This window comes from Ceratocystis lukuohia (assembly GCF_044167205.1).
Source record: "Ceratocystis lukuohia strain C4212 chromosome Unknown Supercontig2_pilon, whole genome shotgun sequence".
NCBI lineage: Eukaryota > Fungi > Ascomycota > Sordariomycetes > Microascales > Ceratocystidaceae > Ceratocystis > Ceratocystis lukuohia.
In genome coordinates this window covers 3,085,068-3,104,184 of record NW_027263521.1, presented here as the reverse complement: position 1 = coordinate 3,104,184, position 19,117 = coordinate 3,085,068, and the positions used below count along the sequence as shown (strand labels likewise).

The 19,117-nt window shown below is 48.5% G+C and overlaps 4 protein-coding genes across 4 annotated transcripts; 1 reads left to right on the top strand and 3 right to left on the bottom strand.

The window, feature by feature from the left end:
- Nucleotides 1-1,816: 1,816 nt before the first annotated feature.
- Nucleotides 1,817-5,785, top strand: HOO65_020778 (Pumilio domain-containing protein C6G9.14; the record flags this gene model as incomplete). The annotated part of the gene is made up of 5 exons (XM_071006309.1): nucleotides 1,817-2,179; nucleotides 2,393-2,886; nucleotides 2,999-3,164; nucleotides 3,392-4,244; nucleotides 4,347-5,785. 5 exons carry the CDS (start codon nucleotides 1,817-1,819, stop codon nucleotides 5,783-5,785), a joined length of 3,315 nt encoding a protein of 1,104 aa, XP_070861416.1.
- Nucleotides 5,786-9,220: 3,435 nt separating this feature from the next.
- HOO65_020777 (60S ribosomal protein eL15) lies at nucleotides 9,221-10,178 on the bottom strand (the record flags this gene model as incomplete). Its single annotated transcript, XM_071006959.1, has 3 exons — nucleotides 9,221-9,588; nucleotides 9,658-9,814; nucleotides 10,092-10,178. The coding sequence occupies 3 exons, from the start codon at nucleotides 10,176-10,178 to the stop codon at nucleotides 9,221-9,223; spliced, it is 612 nt and encodes a 203-aa protein (XP_070861415.1).
- Nucleotides 10,179-10,982: 804 nt separating this feature from the next.
- On the bottom strand, nucleotides 10,983-13,327 carry HOO65_020776 (uncharacterized protein; the record flags this gene model as incomplete). Its single annotated transcript, XM_071006504.1, has 4 exons — nucleotides 10,983-11,451; nucleotides 11,507-11,662; nucleotides 11,725-13,249; nucleotides 13,291-13,327. 4 exons carry the CDS (start codon nucleotides 13,325-13,327, stop codon nucleotides 10,983-10,985), a joined length of 2,187 nt encoding a protein of 728 aa, XP_070861414.1.
- Nucleotides 13,328-14,840: 1,513 nt separating this feature from the next.
- On the bottom strand, nucleotides 14,841-18,444 carry HOO65_020775 (uncharacterized protein; the record flags this gene model as incomplete). The annotated part of the gene is made up of 2 exons (XM_071006339.1): nucleotides 14,841-16,489; nucleotides 16,572-18,444. The coding sequence occupies 2 exons, from the start codon at nucleotides 18,442-18,444 to the stop codon at nucleotides 14,841-14,843; spliced, it is 3,522 nt and encodes a 1,173-aa protein (XP_070861413.1).
- Between the last annotated feature and the right edge of the window lie 673 nt (nucleotides 18,445-19,117).

Sequence of the window (19,117 nt, the reverse complement as noted above, 5' to 3'; positions counted from 1 at the left end):
GACAAACGGCACAAAGGAGCGACAGGAGACAATGGACAAAACGGCATGGGATGAGGATGCTGTCCTGTCGGTGTAGGAATATACAGAAAGTACTACGAAAGGGGAGAAACGGCTGTTCTGTATGCTGGCAACGGGGCAGAAGGACAAGGAGCTCCTAGCTTTGTTCTAGTCTTTCTTTGTGCAAGCAAGCAAACAGAAGACATCTGTGTGTTTTGTCTTGTGCTGCAGGCTATGTTTGCATGCTCGTGATTGTTGCTACTGTCTCGTCTTGTTCCTGTCTGTCTCATCCCGTCATGTCATTTTGGTTGATAAAACGAGGCTTTCCTCTCGCTGCTGCGGCTGTAGATCGTTGGGGTTTAGTGCGTTAGAGGGGATGAAAAGGGCTTGTAGCAGAGGTGCAGGGTGCTACAGGACCTGAGCTCGCCGGAATGGGGGCGGGGATACAGGGGGATACAGGGCTTTTTAGGTTCGGCAGGCCTTTTGATTAGCAGGGCCCAAGAAGGAACGGAAGGGTTAGATGAAAGCGACGGGGTAGGTGAGCTCAGGGGCTGGCTGGCCTGGCTGGCCTGGCTGGGCCCAGTGGATGGTTAGTAGCGCAGCGTGGTGTAGTGGGCGACAGCGCTAGAGGGGCTGGCGTCGGCCCCTTAGCCTATAGCAAGCAGCCCAGGCCTATAGTCTGCCATTGGGCTGGCGCGTGCCCAAGAGGTCAGATTAGGGGCTTTAGGGGAGGGCGGGGGGTTTCTTGCTAGCCTTTGGAGCGCTAGTAGAGCGGCGGGAGCAAGAGCAAGAAGGCTGTGGCAGAGACAGACGAGGAAAATAAAATGCCAAATCAAAATGCAAAATGCAAAATGTACAATGTAGACTCTGGTTCTTTGATTCCTCTTCACTCTCTCTTGTCTCTTGTCTCTTGTCTCTTGTCCCCTAAAATTTCCCTTATTCTCGTCTCGTCTGCCTCCGGATCTTTGTCTTTGTGCTACTATACAAACGCTTAAGTTTTTCGGTTGCATGGCTTGCGCCAACAACAAAGCGAACGAGAAGGAGAAAGCAGCTGAACAAGAGCAATATTTGTAGCAGAAAAAGGACGGGTAGCAGAGCAGGTCTGTGTTTTTGCTTGGTTTTCCTATATTTCTCATATTTTTGGCGTCTTTCTTGTGCTCGCATCGCCGTCTTGTCGTCTTGTCGTCTTGTCGTCTTGTCTTTTTTTTTTTTTTTTCCTTTTTTCTTTTTCCTTTTTCCTATTTTCTTTTTTTCGCCCTTTTTGCTGGCTTGCTTTGCTCTCTGCCTCTGTTTGCTTGTCTGCCTATTCTCCACCATCTTCCCGCCCGGCACTGGCTTGATTGCTCTCTGTTTTATTTCTTCTCTCTTCTCTTCTCACCATACTTTACCTTGACCTATAGCAGTGCTTTGCCTTGCCTTGGCTGGCTTTGTTGCTTTGCTCTGGCATCCTGCTAAGCTGCTCATCACTATCAACCACTCACTAGGCCGTGTCCGCTGTGCTGTCTCTCTTAGCCTTGTCTAGCCCAACTTTGTTACTCTAATTCTTGCTCTTCCTTCGCCCTTCGTCATCACCGCTGTTTCTTCTTCTCTTATTTCTACCGCCTCTCTTCTAGGCTTTTCCCTTTTCCATTGCTATTCTTCTTCGTTCCTCTCGTTTTTCTCTTCCCATAGCATGGTTACTCCTTGGATGCCGCCGTCGTCACAGCAAAGCCACCTCCACCATCCAAGCCAGCACCACAAACACCCGCAAATACCCGTCGCCTTTGCCTCTATCTCTCACCCTGTCTCGCCCTCCTCCCCCTCTGCATCTACGTCTGGAATGCCGCTGCCGCAACCCGCTGCTACTCTCGACCAGCGCACTTCTGGCTCCGACTCCGGTCCCGGCCTCAGTTTCAGCTCTGTCAACAGCAATAGCAACAACGCATACAGCAACCACACTCCCACTGTCGCTTCGACTGGCCCTGCAATAACATCGGCGTCCACCATAAGCCCTCTCTCAACTAGCCTTCCTCGCCGCTTTCCCAACCCACTTACACGTGCACCTTCCAGCGCTACGAATACGACCTCTTCCCCCTCTTCAATCGCCGCATCTCACACCACTACTCCTACCACTACCGCCACCATGAATTCGTTGTCCATTGCCCGCGCCTTGGATGGCTCGCAACAGCAGCCTGATTACAGCGTATGTCATAGCCACCACATAACCCCCTTTAAGAACGCCGTTGAAGAGAAATACCCTCAAGCTAACCTACGGACTTCTTGCCTCCTGTCTCCCTTGCAGATTGCCTATCAAAAGGTTCAACTAGTATGTCCATCTCGTCCTCCCTATGCGTGTTTTATAGCTCCCCCCTTGGACGCTTCTAACTCGCTCTCTTGCCACCCCCCCCCCCTATAGATCGAGAAGAAACGTGCCGAATATGAGCGTCTCCGTGAACAGCGTCGTCGCTTCGAGGCGGAAATGCAGCGACTCGACGAATCCCAACGTCGCGAAGAGCTTGAACTCGCTCAGCTTACCGAAGAGGTCCACCAGCTTAACGGTCACCAGTCCGAGCCTACTACCCCTCCACACGAGCGCTACGACTCGGCCATTTTTCCTGGCTTCATGGCCCGCCCTAACCGCTACTCCATGTCAAATGTTGCCTCGCCGCCTGGCTATTACAGTCGCCTGGCTCGGGCTTCCCTTCTGCAATCGCACCACCAAGGCCTGGGCCTGCAGCGCACTATTGCCTGGGATGACCCGGCCGCCACTTTCCGTTCTGTGCCTGTGTCCCGCCGCAACAGCGACGATGAAGAACGGGAAGATACCACTGTTGGAGGCAGCCTTGGTCTTGGGGGCAGTAGCAGCATGTCTGGTCGCTATGATGCTATGAACTTCCGCCCAACCAGCACGTACGTCACCTAACTTTGAAACTCAAGGGCTAGCACCATAGCAGAGTTAACTTCCATGTTCCTCCCCTTCTGTCCCATCTACTAACTGTTCTCCCCCTCCTCTCTATAGTAGAACCAACCGCTACTCCATGCCCTCCGCCTCTACCGGCCAGTCTCACATCCGAATGCTTGCTTCCGATATGGATGGTCTTGACCAAGCCAACACCGCCCGATTCCTCTTTGGCAACGAGACTACCTCTAATTCGCACTTAGACTCTGACTATCCGAGAGAGCCTGCCGTGAGTCCTTTTGTTTCATTTCCCTTTCCCTTGAGCTGCCTTTTTTTTTCTTCTGCTTTTTAAAAGACCATCGTGAAACATGGGCCAAAGACAGAAAATCCAAGCAAAAAAGCAAATACACCCGCGAAAAAACCTACGCGTACTTTGTCTTACTTTGGCCGCCGTTCTTTCATTTCCCCGGTTGCACGAACTCCTGGCCACGCTCACTAACAGCTTATCTTTTATAGAATCCTGGAATCGAAATCGCTCCTAGCAAACCCACAACCGCAAATGAATCCCTTGGTGCTAGTGACTGGGGCTTTTTAAGTCGCACCCGCTCTAGCTTTGGTGCTCCGTCTCCCATTGGCCCTTCTTCCATGCCAAATTCGTTCCGTCGTTCCCTCGACCTCAAATTCCTCACTGAAAATAGTGTTGCCGATTCCTCTCCTGGGAATCCTACCCCGATTAGCCCTCCAAATGGCGCAATCGCATCGCCTGTCGGCAACATGAGTGGTAGCTACACACCTACTGATACACCCTCAGCTAAGCCCACCTCTAGCAGCTTGTTCAACCCAATGTCTCGCTTGGGGGGTACCATGGCCTCCCGCTCCAATAGCCAGCTGGGAGCAGACAGCCTGCCCCTTCCCCGCGATCAAATGAACAGTGCTAGCACTAGTTCAGCTTCATACCACGGAATGTCTTCTCTTCATGCTGGCGCCGCCCCTTTTGGTCCCTCTGCAGGTGGCCAAGCCAGCCCGCAGTCTGCTGTATCAAACGGACACCCCTTCTTTCCCGCCTCTACAAGCTTCAATCCTGCTCCCGGCTCTCAACCTGCGGCTAATGGGCTCATGATGCCTATGCTAGGTATGGGCATGCAGAACATGAGCATCAATACCTTCCAGCCAAACCAACAGCAGCAACAATCGCCTGTACACCATCAGCAACAACAGAGCTTTACGCCTGCCCACAGTAACACCCAGCCTCATGCGAGCTCTGTGCAGGCCCCTCCTACCAAGGCTCAGGCCAGTTACCCTAGCCCTACCCATGGCAGAGATAGCCAGGCACGCGTTATCCAAAGCCGTCGCCAGCAAGAAAATGATGGTATGTTTTGTTCGACAAGAGACTCGTCTGTGTCTTTTCATGGGTTGAAAGCTAGGCTTTTTTTTTCAAAAACTTTTTACTAACAAAACCCCTTTGCTCTAGTCAACAACAAGTACAACAACCTTCCCCTTGAAGCTGTCATTGGGCAAATATACCAGCTGTGCAAGGATCAGCATGGCTGCCGCTACCTTCAACGTCGCCTTGAAGAGCACAATCCTGACATAACACACGCTATCTGGACTGAAACTAATCAGCATGTTGTTGAGCTCATGACCGATCCTTTTGGCAACTATCTTTGTCAAAAACTCCTCGAATCGTGCAGTGAGGAGGAACGCACTACCCTCATCCGCAACGCATCGCACGAAATGGTGCCCATCGCTCTTAACCAGCATGGCACCCGTGCCTTGCAAAAGATGATTGAGTTTGTGCACACCGACGTGCAGATTGCCCTAATTGTTGATGCTTTGCGTTTCCGTGTTGTCGAGCTGATCCAGAACATTAATGGTAATCATGTGATTCAGAAGTGTCTAAATAAGCTTAAGCCTGAAGATGCCCAGTTCATTTTCGACGCTGTGGGCCACAATTGTGTGGATGTTGGTACTCACCGCCATGGTTGCTGTGTGTTGCAGCGTTGCATCGACCATGCCAACGAAAAGCAGCAGGAGTGGCTGATTGCCCGCATCACAGAGGACGCGAATGTGCTAGTTCAAGACCCCTATGGAAACTACGTTGTGCAGTACATCATCGATCTCAACGAGCCTAACTACACTGAGCCAATGGTAGTCCAGTTCCGGGACTCGATTGGCCCTCTTTCGCGCCACAAGTTCTCGTCCAACGTTATTGAGAAGTGTATCCGATGTGCTTCAGATGTTTCCAAGGATATGATAGTTGAAGAGCTCTTGAACCCCGCTGAGCTTGAGCGCTGTCTGCGCGACGGCTTTGCCAACTATGTCGTCCAAACGGCTCTTGACTACGCCACCCCTGCTAAAAAGTCGGCTCTTATTGACGCGATTCGCCCTATTCTCCCTTCTATCCGATCGACCCCACACGGCCGTCGTATTGGTGGCCGTATAAACAACATGGACACTCGTGGCATGACCTCCAATGATGGCACTGGGGGCCAGACGGCTCTGCAGCGCAGCACCAGCAATGGCGGAAGCACAAGTGGCAGCGGCAGCGGAAGCGGAAGTGGAAGCAGCAGCACCAGTAGTGGTAGTAGCAGCAACACAGCACATAGCACGGTCGGTGGCGCGCAGAACCAGAACCAGCAGCCGTCTGTCGGATCTGGGTCTGGTGCGAAGGCCGTGGGCACCATTGGTAGCGAAGTTTCGTCGACGGTGACATCAGGAACAGCCACGCCCCGTACGGCTGGGGCTGGTGGCGGACTTACGTATGCCAATGGCCTTGGGCTTGGTAGCAGTGGCAATGGCAACGGCAATGGCTCACGTGTGGGTGGATCGCGTGGGCTGCGCGGAGGCAATGGTGCGTCTGCATCTGCATCTACTACAACTGCTGCCTCTGGAAACGAGGATTGGCCTTGATCCCAGTGTTTCCACTTTCTCTTCTTCCACTTGTTCTTTTTTTCTTTTCTTGATATTTCTCCAGTACCTCCATTCATTGTGGCCTCTCTTGTTATTTTTCAGCCTTGTATCACCACCCTGCAGTCAGAGTCGAGTTCGTGGAGGTATCTTTTTTATTCATCTTGTGCACCGGAGGGGAGAGGAAATAGCGGGAGACCCTGGATGATGCGCTACGTCATAAAATCATATGACATCATCACAAAATAGGCACTCTTTACCTTTCTACCATCCTCGTCCGCTTCGGCTGTTTACATTACTTTATTCTTTCGCTTTTTTCTTCTTCTGCTACCACTAGCTTTTACGACCTTGGCCACGACTAGATACGATATTTGTCCTATTTTCTTTCCTTGCCTTCTGTCCTCTAATTCGTTTTCTTCTCTTTTTTCCTCGTGTACTACAACAAAACGAGCCGAATATCTTCTTGGTGTTGAGGGCTTTTCTTCCTATTCTCTTTTGTGTTTCCTATTTCTTGCTTTCTGTATCTATTCCGCATCTTCTTTCCTCTTCTTGTCTTGTCTTGGTTTGTTATTGCTGCTCTCTTCTGTATTCGTTACCAATTCTACTTACTTAGTTTTCTTTTAATATCGAACCTGGTGGGCTGTATTATAATCCATGCTGTGTATATGAATATGGATAGCTAAGAATTCGTCGTGGATGGGAAGGGAAGCCTGACTGAAGACAAAAGAAAAGTGAGCATAGGATACAGAGGCTGACGACCTTCATGGTATTCTCAAACGATGTTCTACCGTATTTCTTGACCTGGCTCTTGCAAGCTCACAAATATTTTCCGTCCTTACCATCGCTGATATTTTGACATCCTAAAGCTGTATCCTGACAGAAGCAGATGTGGTACCTATCCAGATGTCCATGCCTAGGTCTCCCTTCCAGCATCCTATGGCAAAATTGCGTCACATGATAGTGCTACTATCAATTGATATATGCTTTATCTAATTTCGAAGTAATAGACTTCATACTTTTGCCATTACGGTCCTTAATTTAGACTGTATGTGATAGTATTGGGACGCTCGTATTAAGCCCGTTCATCATTGCCTGTCATGAGGCGGTGGCTGGAAACTGGCTGATAGGTGGGAATGCGTAGGTCCGTGAGAACTTGGTTTGGCTATATCGACACATCCTTAGACCTCAAAGAGAAGCCCAAAGAACTAGAGCAAATCAGGGACCATATCAGCGTCGCCAACCTCAAGCCTTTTCTTGGCTTGGAATGCAACTAGACGATAGCGGATGGACTAAAGTAGGAGAGGAACTCAAAATTGGTGGAAAGGCCCATCCTCTCTATGGATATGCAAGTGCCCGCCTTTACACCCTTGAGAAGTATCAGGAAAGTTTTACGGAAGATCCAAGGAGATATTCATCCCCTTACACGTCGATTGTTGCACCATTGGGCACAGGTGAGTCAAATGCTGTTTCACACCTTACAGTTAAGCCCAATGAGCATGTGAGTTACCTAAACTTTGGCCCTTAGATGCACATTGGCTTCTTGACCAAGTCGCCTTATATCTGTGACAGTGAGTGGGCTTTGGAAGAGACAGACTTGGGGCCTTATTACGATCAATGCCGTACCGAACTAGGAGAGATCTGGGTTCGTGTCATCAACACAATGTTACATGTAGTTAAATTAGCATGTGCTTTTGGAACTGAACTCGGGAGGCCTTTTCTCATTCCTAAGATTACACCGAAAATCAAGAGATGATCGAGCATTTTATTATCAACAAGCCTAAACCCAGCATATCTTCGGTTCCACCGCATCGTCTGTTGACAGATTAGGAAACCCTTGATGCACACTATCAAAACCTGATCGATCAAGTTGGAGGTTCACAGTCTCCCTCCTTCTCCGAGAGTGGCCTGGAGCGTCTTCGGCTCACCATCTTTACTATTTACTGATGGACTGTACGGAAGAAGAACCCAATATGCTATTATATGCTCTTCAAAGGGCCTTGGGAGATCTCGCTATAAAGAGAGAGATAAGAACTTTTCTGTACAACTTCTTACCCTTCTAGTGGCTTTGGCGGAGTTGGTACCCTCACCTCGGCTTAGGTTTCCAGAAATCGAGTGAGGAAGGGTAATTGACTGCATTCTATACAACTCAATAATTAGGTCTAACATACCCTACTAAAAGACAAGGAAATCCCGCCTATCACCAAATACATGATGATCTCAAGAAACTTGGCCTATCGCTGACTTGGCAGTGTGCTTACAAGATGGAAAGCATAGCGCTGTCCCGACAAGACGAAAAAAGAAAGGTGTGTCACTGTGATCCCACCTCGCTTCCTATGTGTATCCTAAATTCAAGAATCTAAGATGAAAGAAAACATGCAGTTTATGTGGCACTCAGACTGACTAGAAGAAGTGGTGGAGCTATTGATGCAGACGGGAGAGTATTATCCATTTGAAGACTTGGATAAACGAGCCTTAGATGCATGCAAATATAGCTTAACTAGGTTCTAGAAGTGTGATAGAAGCTCCCTGGTAGCAAGGGATGAGGAAAGTATGTTCCACTCATTGCGTCTTGATAGTTACTGTATACTTACGGTTATCCTTGATGAGGCAGTTCATATTTTATATTGGGGTTGGTGATCATGTCCTCAAAGCAATATGCACAAGTACACTTACTGACTGTTAATCGAGTACGAGGGTTTCCTTCGACCTCAAGTTTAGACACAAGGCTCCCTTTTCTTGTTGCTACAGATTATAACCACATTGGCCCTTCCCTCCATTCGCTTCTTAATTTGAACGTTGGTTACAACCAAATCAAAATACCAAACTGTAGAAACGGACGTTATTTATAGGCGCTTACTTGGAGTAAGCATGAAATCGATTTTAGTTGCATTGAGATCGCCACATACGTTAGTTTTAACCTTCTAAGTCTGGAAGCTCTTGAGATAGGTATAAAGAACAACAGTAAAAAACAATCGTGATCTGATGACCGAGAACGCCGCGCCAAAACAAAAGGAAAAAAAAATGAAAAGACAATACATGAATGGGGTAAGAGAGATCGACACCTTGACCGACCAACAGTCTCATCTCCTCGGAATACACCAAGAATGAAGGGAGAAAAGAAATACTACTTGTACGCGAAATGTTTGTTTCCTTTGTTGAACCCTCTTTTTTTTTGATTGGGCATATACCCGAGCGATCTACTCCTATCTGCCAAGTCACTTTTTATCCATCAAACTAATTGTAGAAGCCTTCGTCAAGCATAGTAGAACCCTTTCCTAGCCCACAGCAATGGCCATGGCCCATTGGTGATCCCATACACTTCCCCAGCTTCTCAATAGCAGCGACGGTAGTGATGGCAGATGGCAGACACTGCGAAAAGAACTGACGCACCAACAGACCCACAAGAGCTGAGCTGCCAGGCCGCCGTCCTCAACGCATTTACCGGTAGCGCCACAGAGACAGGGTGTTGTGTCTCTTCCAGGTCTTTCTGCGACCGGCAGTGGTCTTGGTGTACTTGTGACCCTTGTTGAGACCACGCGAGCGCTTGCCAGTGGAGGTGAGGCCACGGGCCTCGCGGTGCTTGTGGACGGGGTTGCAGATCCAGTTGATGCGGGCATCCTGGCGGATGGCCTTGTGCTGGGGGTCGACCAGAATAACCTCGAAGTACTTGTAGGTCGAGTCCTGGTTGATCCAGTAGGAGTTCAGAACACGCAGGTTAGCGCAGCGGCGGCCGACACGCTCCTCAGCAGTGGCACGCAGAGAGCGCTGGTACTTGAGCTGGTTGACACCGTGGTTGGTGGGCTTGCCTGCAAAGAAGTTAGTGCTCTGTCATATCTATTACTGACAAGAATAAAGGGGAAAAAAATAAAACTTACCATAGGTGGCACCCTTGGCGACGGGCTTCTTGCGGCCACCGCGGCGGACACGCACGCGGTAGACAACGTAACCCTGCTTGGCCTTGTATCCCAGGCGGCGGGCCTTGTCGGGGCGCGAGGGGCGCGAAGCACGGTGAATGACGTTCAACTGGCGGAGCTATATTGATGCACTCTCAGCATAATGTTCAACGAGTGTATAGCAAGGATGAAGGGTGATGAAATCCACAATCCAGTAGTTCCCCATATCGTCCTCTCGACACCATGGCGTTCATCTCTAAGACTTCATATTTCAGAAGACTGTATAGACGTCTTGCCGCAGTGTCGACGACATGGTTTGCATGCCGGCGTGGATTACAGCCCAAGAGCATCCACATATTGGTATCACGGTATTTGTATTTCGGACTCGGATCGAGCGGTGGTTCGGTTTAACATACTTCCCAGCAGCGAACACGGAGCAGAAAGCGGATGATATCCGACTGCTTGCGCTTCTGAAGCTCTTCAACGTACTTGAGGGCACCCATTGTGACTAAGAAAGTGGAAGTTAGCGTCTAAATTACGCTAGCTAGCAAGGGCGCCATTAAGAGATGATCAGTGAGTTGAGAGCGATGGCATCGGTAGAAATCTTGTTGATGACGAGGTTGAAACTGTTGACGCTGATTGAGAGTTGGTTTTGGTGGCTGAGGGCCACGGCTTGGGAAGCTTTTCAGCTAGCCCGCCCCTGTCGCCAATAATAGAGATGACGACCGAGAGCGTCCGGATACCCATGGTTTATGAGACGAAAATTTCCAACTTTGTCCATTTCTCCAGAATGTCGTAGTTGTTGTCATTGTCGTCGAGATTTGCCTCATCACTCAATAAACAGTAATCGTCCAAGTAACTCAACCGCCATCCAATTCACCTCAAGCTAAGCACCTCTTCATTCTTTAAACAAACGTACCTGTATGTGGGCCGGAATAGAGACTTTTGGTTGACACAGATTAAGTGGGATAGAAAGATGAAGAAAAATTGACCTGCCAAATAAGTTTGTTCAAAATTTCGAAATTTCTGGTGGGTGGCGTTTGTGGGTTTTCGCTGCTCAAATGTGGCTTAGCGCCCTAGGGCAGACCTTTGAAAGTGGGGTATTTTGAGCCCTCCTCGGTCAGACCCCACTTATTAAATCTACGCCAAAAGATACCGCTCTTTACACCGCTAATGAGATTGAGATGGTTATTCGTGGTAGTACAAAACTACAAGGATAAAATCGTATTAACTGTAAATGATTAAGTTATACAATATCTATCGTCCAAGAAATAAAAAGAAACTAGATTATAATTTTACTAACAATTCTATGCTATAACTTCAGCTACAGACTCCAGTGCATCCCATAGTCCCCAAACGGCCTGCCCCCATGACTTTGTCTGTAGCTCCTTCAAGCTCTCCGAAAACAACAGGGGCACAATGGCCTTTTCCTTTTCGTTCAAGCTATCCATCAACTGACAATATGCTCTACCAGGTTCAAGTTCTGCAGAAATATGTGCCTGGAGTATCTTCTGGCCAAGCTGCTCGCCAAGACTAATTATCTCATCAACTTCGTCCCAGTCCTTGTTCCAGCGCTCGATGGGTACTTTAAGATGGTACTTTTCGAATTCTTCTTTCACATCGTTGTAAATCGTGCTGACACTTTGGGCATGGCTGACAATATGCGCGATATCTTGCCCAGCCTTTTGAGCACCTGGAGCACCGGCATCAAATGAATCATCTAGGCCGTTCATCTGCATGATGATAGACTCATATACATTCTGAACTTGACATACTCTGACGTAAATGTTAACAGATCAGACTCTAAAAGTAAACGGTATATATGACTTACAGTTTCTGACTCTCGTTCTTGAGTTTGGAAATGAGAGCTTTGTTTTCGTGACCAATTGACATCTCAGATTCAACCAATGACTCTTGAGATTCAAGCTTCAACTGTTCCAACTGTTTCAATTGAGCGCTTTGTATCTTTGTAGCCATGAGTGAAGACCTGATGAAGGATAGTTAGCATACGAATAATGTGTAAAACGGATAGATCGCACAGATGCTTACAGGCTAGTTGCCTTGGGCTTTTTGCTGCCAGCTTCTGTCTTTTGCTTTTTTGCCGGCCTCCCCCCCGGCGTTGAAGCCTTTCGAGCTTTGCTTTTTCGCTTGCTAGTGTTTTTAGTCTCCTTGGTTTTCTCAGTGCCATCAAGGAATTGTGTCAAGAGTTTCATTGACTCTTCGATGGATGAAATATTTGAGTCCGCAGCAGACTTTTTCGATCGGCTCTTCTTCGTAGGCTCCGCTGCCTTGATACTAGTTGGCTTTGACCCGTACTTCGACTCAGCCTTAGAATTGATAAGATTGAAAATCTCACCCGTAGCAGCCTGTATGGCTTTCAGGTCAACTGATACATCAGAATGACGAGGTTCCTGAGCTTGCGGAGGGTTGTCTCTCTGTCTTTGTTTCCTATACTCAATGGGCTTTGTCTTTGCTACTTTAGCTGGGGATTTCATTTTAGAAATACATTCCTTGTTTGTCTGGGGCAAATTGGAAGGAGGCGAGATCTGTTCGCTTAACTCTTTTGCTTGGCTTGTTTCGATTAGTTTCCGCACCGGGGCAGTATCTCCCTTCTGAGCCCGAGTAACAACTCTTCTCTTGACAGGCGAAGGCATCTTTTCATTGGTCCGTTGCATGAACTCGCCATCTGAATCGCCATCAATAGCTGATTCCTCGAATGCAGACTCTTCATCGCTAGAAATAAGAATAGTAAGACCCCCTCTGCGGGTGGGCGAAACCTTTGGGGATTTCTTCGCCAAGATCACAGAATTCCCCATTTCCGCAAAAGGGGCTTTAGGATTATGGGTAATATCTAGCTTGTATGTTTTGTTTTTGTTTTGAGCTTTGATTAAAGGTAATGTGGGGGGTGTCGGTGATGGGACATCCCAAAATTTCTCCTCTTCGTTCAAGGCAGCTGGAGTTGAAGTGATAAAGGTAGGCCGATCACGTAAGCTTTGCTTACCCATACCGTAGGTATGTTTGATGGGTGAGCTAGGGCTACTGTCTTGGGGTACCTTGGGTGAAAATAAAAGCCGCTGGTTGCTATATACCTTGAGCTTATGCTTAGGCGTGCTAATGCCATTGCTACCAGCACCAACAGCCTGACCAGGCTTCTTCCGAGGACTGGCCTGAGGCTTGCTTGTTTCACACGGTGGCGGTAGGCGGGGTGCCTTTGCTTTGGTCAAGCTATCAACAGAGGCCTGGATCGCATCCACGCCAGGCTTCTTAGGAGAGGCCTCGGATGAAGAGCCAATGAATTTTGTGCTTGGGGCTTGGTTGGCTTGAATATCTTTTAGTGGCGAGCGAGGCGGAGAAACTAATGCTTTTGCTTGAGCCCGCGTCCGTGTTCTTGTCAAAGGAACGTTGCGTTGATCATGATCATGAGAGGGGCTTTTGGTGGCTGATGTGGGTGGAAGTGGCGCAGCTGTAGATGTTGGTGGACTCATCGGCTTTGTTGCCGCAGTAAAGGCTTTACTGCTGAGGAGATCTTCTAACTCTATACCTGAATCAGCAAAGAAACTTTCGGTTTCTTCTTCTAGGGGAAGAATCGTAAGTATGTAAAACAGACAGTCATACCTCTCGTCTTTCTTTTGGGCTTTTGTCGAGGCGCCATTTTACGTTCTCTTACTTTTTCCACGATGTATAGACAGAGACAGAGAGAGAGGAAAGGTAAAGGGGACAGAATGGGAAAAGCTCTTGTTCAGAAGAAAAATTCTCATTTTAATTTTGTGGCCAAGCACGAGAATCGAGTAGCTGCAATATGTTGTAGTTTTAATATAGGAAGGAACTCGTACAGCATATTGTGTCTCCTGCCGTGTTAGTCTCCTGTTACACAGGCCATCCTGACATCATAAAGCGAAAAGGAAGGCCTTTGACAACTCACATATGCATAGCTTGATCTACTCATGTATAATGATGGATTTAGCTGTCAAAAAATATAATTAGAGACATAATACAAGATAAATTTAGAGCAAATTTAACAATTCTTTCTTTCAGTCAACATCAGGTTCATAATAATTGTAGCCTCTCTGTCATTCTATACACAAGAAACTAGGCATCAAGCAGAACAGGTCTATAAGGAAAGGGCTTCTGATGGTGATGCATGTTTGACATATCAAACGGCGAATTCCAGCCCATATCTAGTACGGCATTTCTGGCTCTTGAAAAGTGAAAATGGTCAAGACAACACATAGGGAAGGCTATACCCTCTCAAAGACCAAAAGATAACTTTAGGGGGCCAACAAAATTACAAGACAAAGGCATCAAAGAAAAGGATGAAGCAGGATAGAGCCAAAATGGAGGAATCAATGAAGTAAAAGCGAACATAAAGCTCAAAAATGAAGCGTGACGGACAATTGACGAATTTGCAACTACACAGTTCTTCATAAATCAAGCCAGAAGTTGGTATTATGCGGAAAATAGAAAAGAAACCAAGCATACAATCATGTCTATCGGCATGTCTTTAAGGATGTGCGTGTGTTGTGTTGTGTAAGTGTAGGGCATAGACTTGTAGAAGGGAAAACAGAACAAGAAAGACAAAAAGACGGACAGAAGAGCAAGACGAGGAAATAATATATGTAGCATACAAAAATGAAAACAGTCGCAACAAGGTGTAGTACTAGATAATGAAGAGAGGTGAGGTGCGGAAGAAGATCGGACAAAAAATAAAGAATAAGAATGACAAGAGAAAAACAAAGAAGCAGGTGAGAATTAGGAATACCAAAAGGTAAAAAAAAAAAAACAAAAAGCAAGAAAGTAAAGGAATAAAGGGAAATGAAAGAGAAAAGAAAAACGCCAGTGAGACATACCGACGTCCCAAGTCATGTACAAAGAGAACGTCTACCGCTCGTCTAAAAATGTTGCAGAAAACAACCAAGAATAATGAAAGAGAACATCTGTTGAAGGCCGACCACAAGTGTATAGGTAAAGAGAGGAAGGGGAGAAGACGAATTTAACAGGATAAAAAGAAGGGAAATCAAAGAATAAAAAGGAAAGAAAGGAAAAAAGACAAATGTAAAATGTAAAATGTCAAATACGAAAGATAAGGGAGCAAAAGCCTAGACAGCCGCAAGTTTCCCTAGAGAGCCCTTCTCGAAGACGCAGTACACCAAAAACTAGCCCTCCTCTTAACGCGAGTTCATCGACAGGCTCTGAAAGGCATTAACCCAGTCTGAATGTCCGCTAGGCGATGCCGATCCGGCTACACTCATCATCTGCTGTGTAAGCATGTCGGTATTTCTGGCATCAGTGTTCCATGGTGTGCTGGGACTGGGACTATGGCCCGGGCCAGAACTAGGTCCATGGGCATGGCCGGGGCTTGGTCCTTGAGGGATGTTTGGGCTAGCACCAGAGCCAGCACCATACGGGCTCGGAGCGCCTCTAGGGGCATTGCCGTAGTTGGTGTATTGAGACGCGGTAATAGGGTTAACATTAACGCCAGAGCCGGGGATAGCAGCAGGGAGAGGGCCATTAGTGTACATGCTGCTTCCAGTGTTCATGCCACCTCCGGTGTTCATGCCGGACATAGGTACGTGCATGGGTATATTGGAAAAGTTAGGCTGTATGTGGCGAGCAATAGAGCGTTGTTGCTGAAGCTGCTGCTGTGACTGATGATGCTGTTGTTGCTGTTGATTTCCCGATTGTTGCGTTGTGTTGGAGACCTGTAGGTGGGGCTGAGCAGCATGCTGGTGTTGGTGTTGGTGCTGGTGTTGATGCTGATGCTGATGCTGGTGCTGATGCTGATGGTGCTGCTGGCCTAGGGCTTGATGGTGTTGTTGCTGTTGTTGACCCTGAGACAGATGCTGAGGGGTAGCATGCTGCAGAGGGTGTTGCCCTTGCTGTTGGGCCTGTATATGGCTATGCTGCTGAGAGGATTGACGGCGATCAGCGCTGGCAACGCCGCTTCTCCCTGTGCCCACAGCACCCGGCCCAACACCACTTGGAGCCTGGAGTCCAAGGGTAGGACTAGCAAACGATGCCGGATTGATAGCCGACATCCAAATCCGAGTCTTGTAGATCTTGAAAAGATCAGTAACCAGTGAATTGAAGTTGATATAGGAATCAGCAAAGTAGTAAAACGTCAGCTTTTTCCAGTCCATCTGGAACTCGGCATCCAGGATCTCCATATTGAGTCCATGCTCCTTGACTTTCTGCATGCATATCCGCTTGGCCTTAGCCTCGTTGCCTTCTTTTTCACGGAGAGCACTAATCTCATGATTTTGGGCAAGACGCTTGATCAGCTTAGGCTTAAGCTCGTTAGACACGGGCTCTTGCATATGGTGCTGCTGTCCAGGGGGCCCCATTCCACCTATGGCACCAGGCTGAGCCATTCCAGGCCCACCAGTGATGCTGATAGGGTTGTCCTGTGCAGCTTTTGCATTTTGAGAATACATCATAAGCCACTTGTACTGCTCCTCGGCATAGTGTTCCTTTAGTTCTTTGGCAGTCTGCCAGTCGACGCCAATCTTTGCCACAGTACCGAGATCAGTGCCGCGATCCGCTTCGACAATGACGAGGTCGCCCGGCTTAACAGCGAGTCCAGTTCCATCCTGTATGTAGAAGACGTCGGCGCGCGCGCACTTAAACAGGACAATATGGAGCAGCTGGTTGTGGCGTGGTTGTGAGATGGGAAATGCATTGTGGTTAGGAGAGGCGGTACGTCCGGAGAAAGAGTGCATAGAGTATGGAGTAGGATAGGGATTAGGAAATCCACTATGTTGCATCGGTTGTTGAGGAGACGTAACGAGGCTCGGATTCCCAGAAAAGTAGGAGACACCTACACCAGTGCAAAAAGCATTCAATATTAGCATCAACAATAGGTACCACAAGGATTACATTTCAACAATCGAATTACGTACCATTGTTGTTAGAATTTTCATACGGATAGCCAAAGTCTTGAACAGATTTTGTTTCGGGAATCATGGCTTGTTCTAAAGCAGTAGCCTGGGCCTCTGTCATGGAAGTTATAGAGGGTTGGCGGGTAGGAACGTTGGCGAATGAATGGCGGCGGCTCTGAGGAATGTCACCAAGACCTCCAAAGCCCAGAGATGATTGCCAAAAGGCTCTCTGCTTCAGGCTGTCGTTCTTGCGAGGCTCCGTGGGGAAACCAGAACGATAAGCAGTGGGGATAGTGTATTCACTAAGACGACGACCCATAGGCTGCTTCTTTGACATAGCATCAACAGTGTCAAAAGTTTCGTCTAGCTCATCAATAGCGTAATCAGAGGGCTCTTCAGGGCGGAATGCAGTGGCAGGGCCAGAAGCACCATAGGCAGAAGACGTGCGGGGGCGAGGGCCTGCACGAGCTGCTGCTGCTGCTGCATTCTGATATTGCTGTTGCTGCTGACGCAGCATGGCGTTTTCACGCTCAAGCTTCTCGATAGTCTTAGCCTCGATAGACTGAAAGAATGGGGGGGCGGGCTGAATAGGATCAATGTTCTCATCATCATCATTGTCGTCGTCAACCTCCTTAAGCTTTCCTAGACCACCCTCGCTCAAATCGCCAAGCATACTAGGACGCGATGCCCGGTGATGAATTCCAGAATGCGGAGGCCGACTTCTGTTCCCAATGACACCAGCAGATGCCACAGTCACAGGGGAATGTGACTCAAGTTGGCCGACCGAGTATGACTGCGACCGATGGGTCTTAATCGTAGGCTGCAGGGGAATCGTGAAGGGAAACGGGGGCTGGTTTGAGCCAGTAACAGTAGCGGCACCATTGCCAACACTAGTGCTAGTGTTAGTGCCGGTGCCAGTAACAGTGCCAGAACCGGGGGCATTGAGAACAGAAGAAGGCTGCGCAATGACGCCCCCGGTAGAGGCTGAAGCTGAAGCTGAAGCCGAGGAAGAGGCGGCGGTATTAGTAGTGTCTGTAAGATAAGCGGTTGAGGTAGGTGAGGGGAGATGTTCAGCAAAACGAGCAGAAACGTCTTTGCGGTCGCTAGGGACGGAATTTGCGGCATTTGTTGCGGCCGCTGTAGAGGCAGAAGAATTAGCCGCGCCAGTAGACGTAGAAGTTGTGTTCCATATGCCGCTAGCCCAGGGAAATTGACCGGCACGCTGGAGACCGGCAGAGGCCGGATGAGTGCCCCAGGTAGAGTCAGTTCCGGGCGTGTTTGGATGGGACGTGGTAGGCGACATATTTATGGCGTTGGCAAAGGAGCCTTTGCGCGGGAGGCCAGACATCAGGGGCGACGAAGTATCCGTCAGCCACGAAGTACGGCGGGCGGGCTTAGCGATAATGGAAGCCGAGGTGGAAGTAGAAGTGGAGATAGGGGGATGAGGTGCGGCAGTCGACAGCGATGATGATAACGCAGCGGTAGTGGCAGTGATAGCAGCGGCAGTTGATGAAGATGATAAAGACGAGGGATTCAGGGGGGTAGCTGTCAGGGTCTGGGACAGCGAAGACGAGGTCGTGGAGTATGACAGCGAAAGGGGATCTAGGGAGGTAGCAGAAGGGACGGCAGCGGAACGGACAGCAAGATGATGCGCATCAGGCTCGTCGTCGCTACTCGCAAGAGCCTCGGAATCAGGAGTTGAGGTGCGGCCCAACCGTTCCCGCAAATGGGCTTGAGCCTGGTTTGCAGCAGGGGCAAAGGAAAAGCCGGAGCCAGGGGCAATAGAAAATGGCGTGGAAGAGGACGAGGGCGACGAGGACGAGGGGGGCTTGTTGAGGCCGGATGGCGACAAGTGAAGACTGCCCGATTTGTGGTGAGCAGATATCGAACTCATTTGTCCAATAGGGAGGGAGGGGGAAATAAGAGAGAATATCAGAGGGTCGCCGGTTCGGAGCAATTCAAACCCAAGTTATAAACGTGCAACTGCAATAATGCGTGCGTTATTGCGTATGGTGTTTGATTATGCGTCGTTCTCAAGGACAATGACAATGGCAGTCGGTCGTCTTTCTAGGGCTTTTGCTTTATCGATGATTAAAAAGAAATAACGGCAGGTTTTGAGGAATTGCTTGTTGGATTGGCACTGGTCCCCCGAAGCTGGAACCGAGGATGGAAAGCTTGCCTGACTTGGCTTGGGGAGGGGTGTGCGAAAGGGATCGTGGTCAAATCGAGGGGGGAGGAGAGGGGAGAACGTTCGGATGCGAATCTTGAATCGTATGACGTGGAGCTTTGGTGGAGATGATTTCTTAGGCGTTGAGTTGGCGTCTATTGTAATGTGAGAGAATAAAAAGAATAAAAAGAGAGACAGCCGTGAAAAATTAAACAACAGCCATGAGAATTTGAGGGCAGGGGAAAGAAGAAAACCAGGTGTTGAAGGGGAAAAATAAAGAGACGGATTATCTTGAAATGTCTATTAAAGAAGGGCAGGCCAAGCAAGAAGCAAGAAGAGAAGTTAGAGAAGGGGAAAAAAAATGAGGAAAAGAAAATAAAAAGAACAAGCGAGACAAATA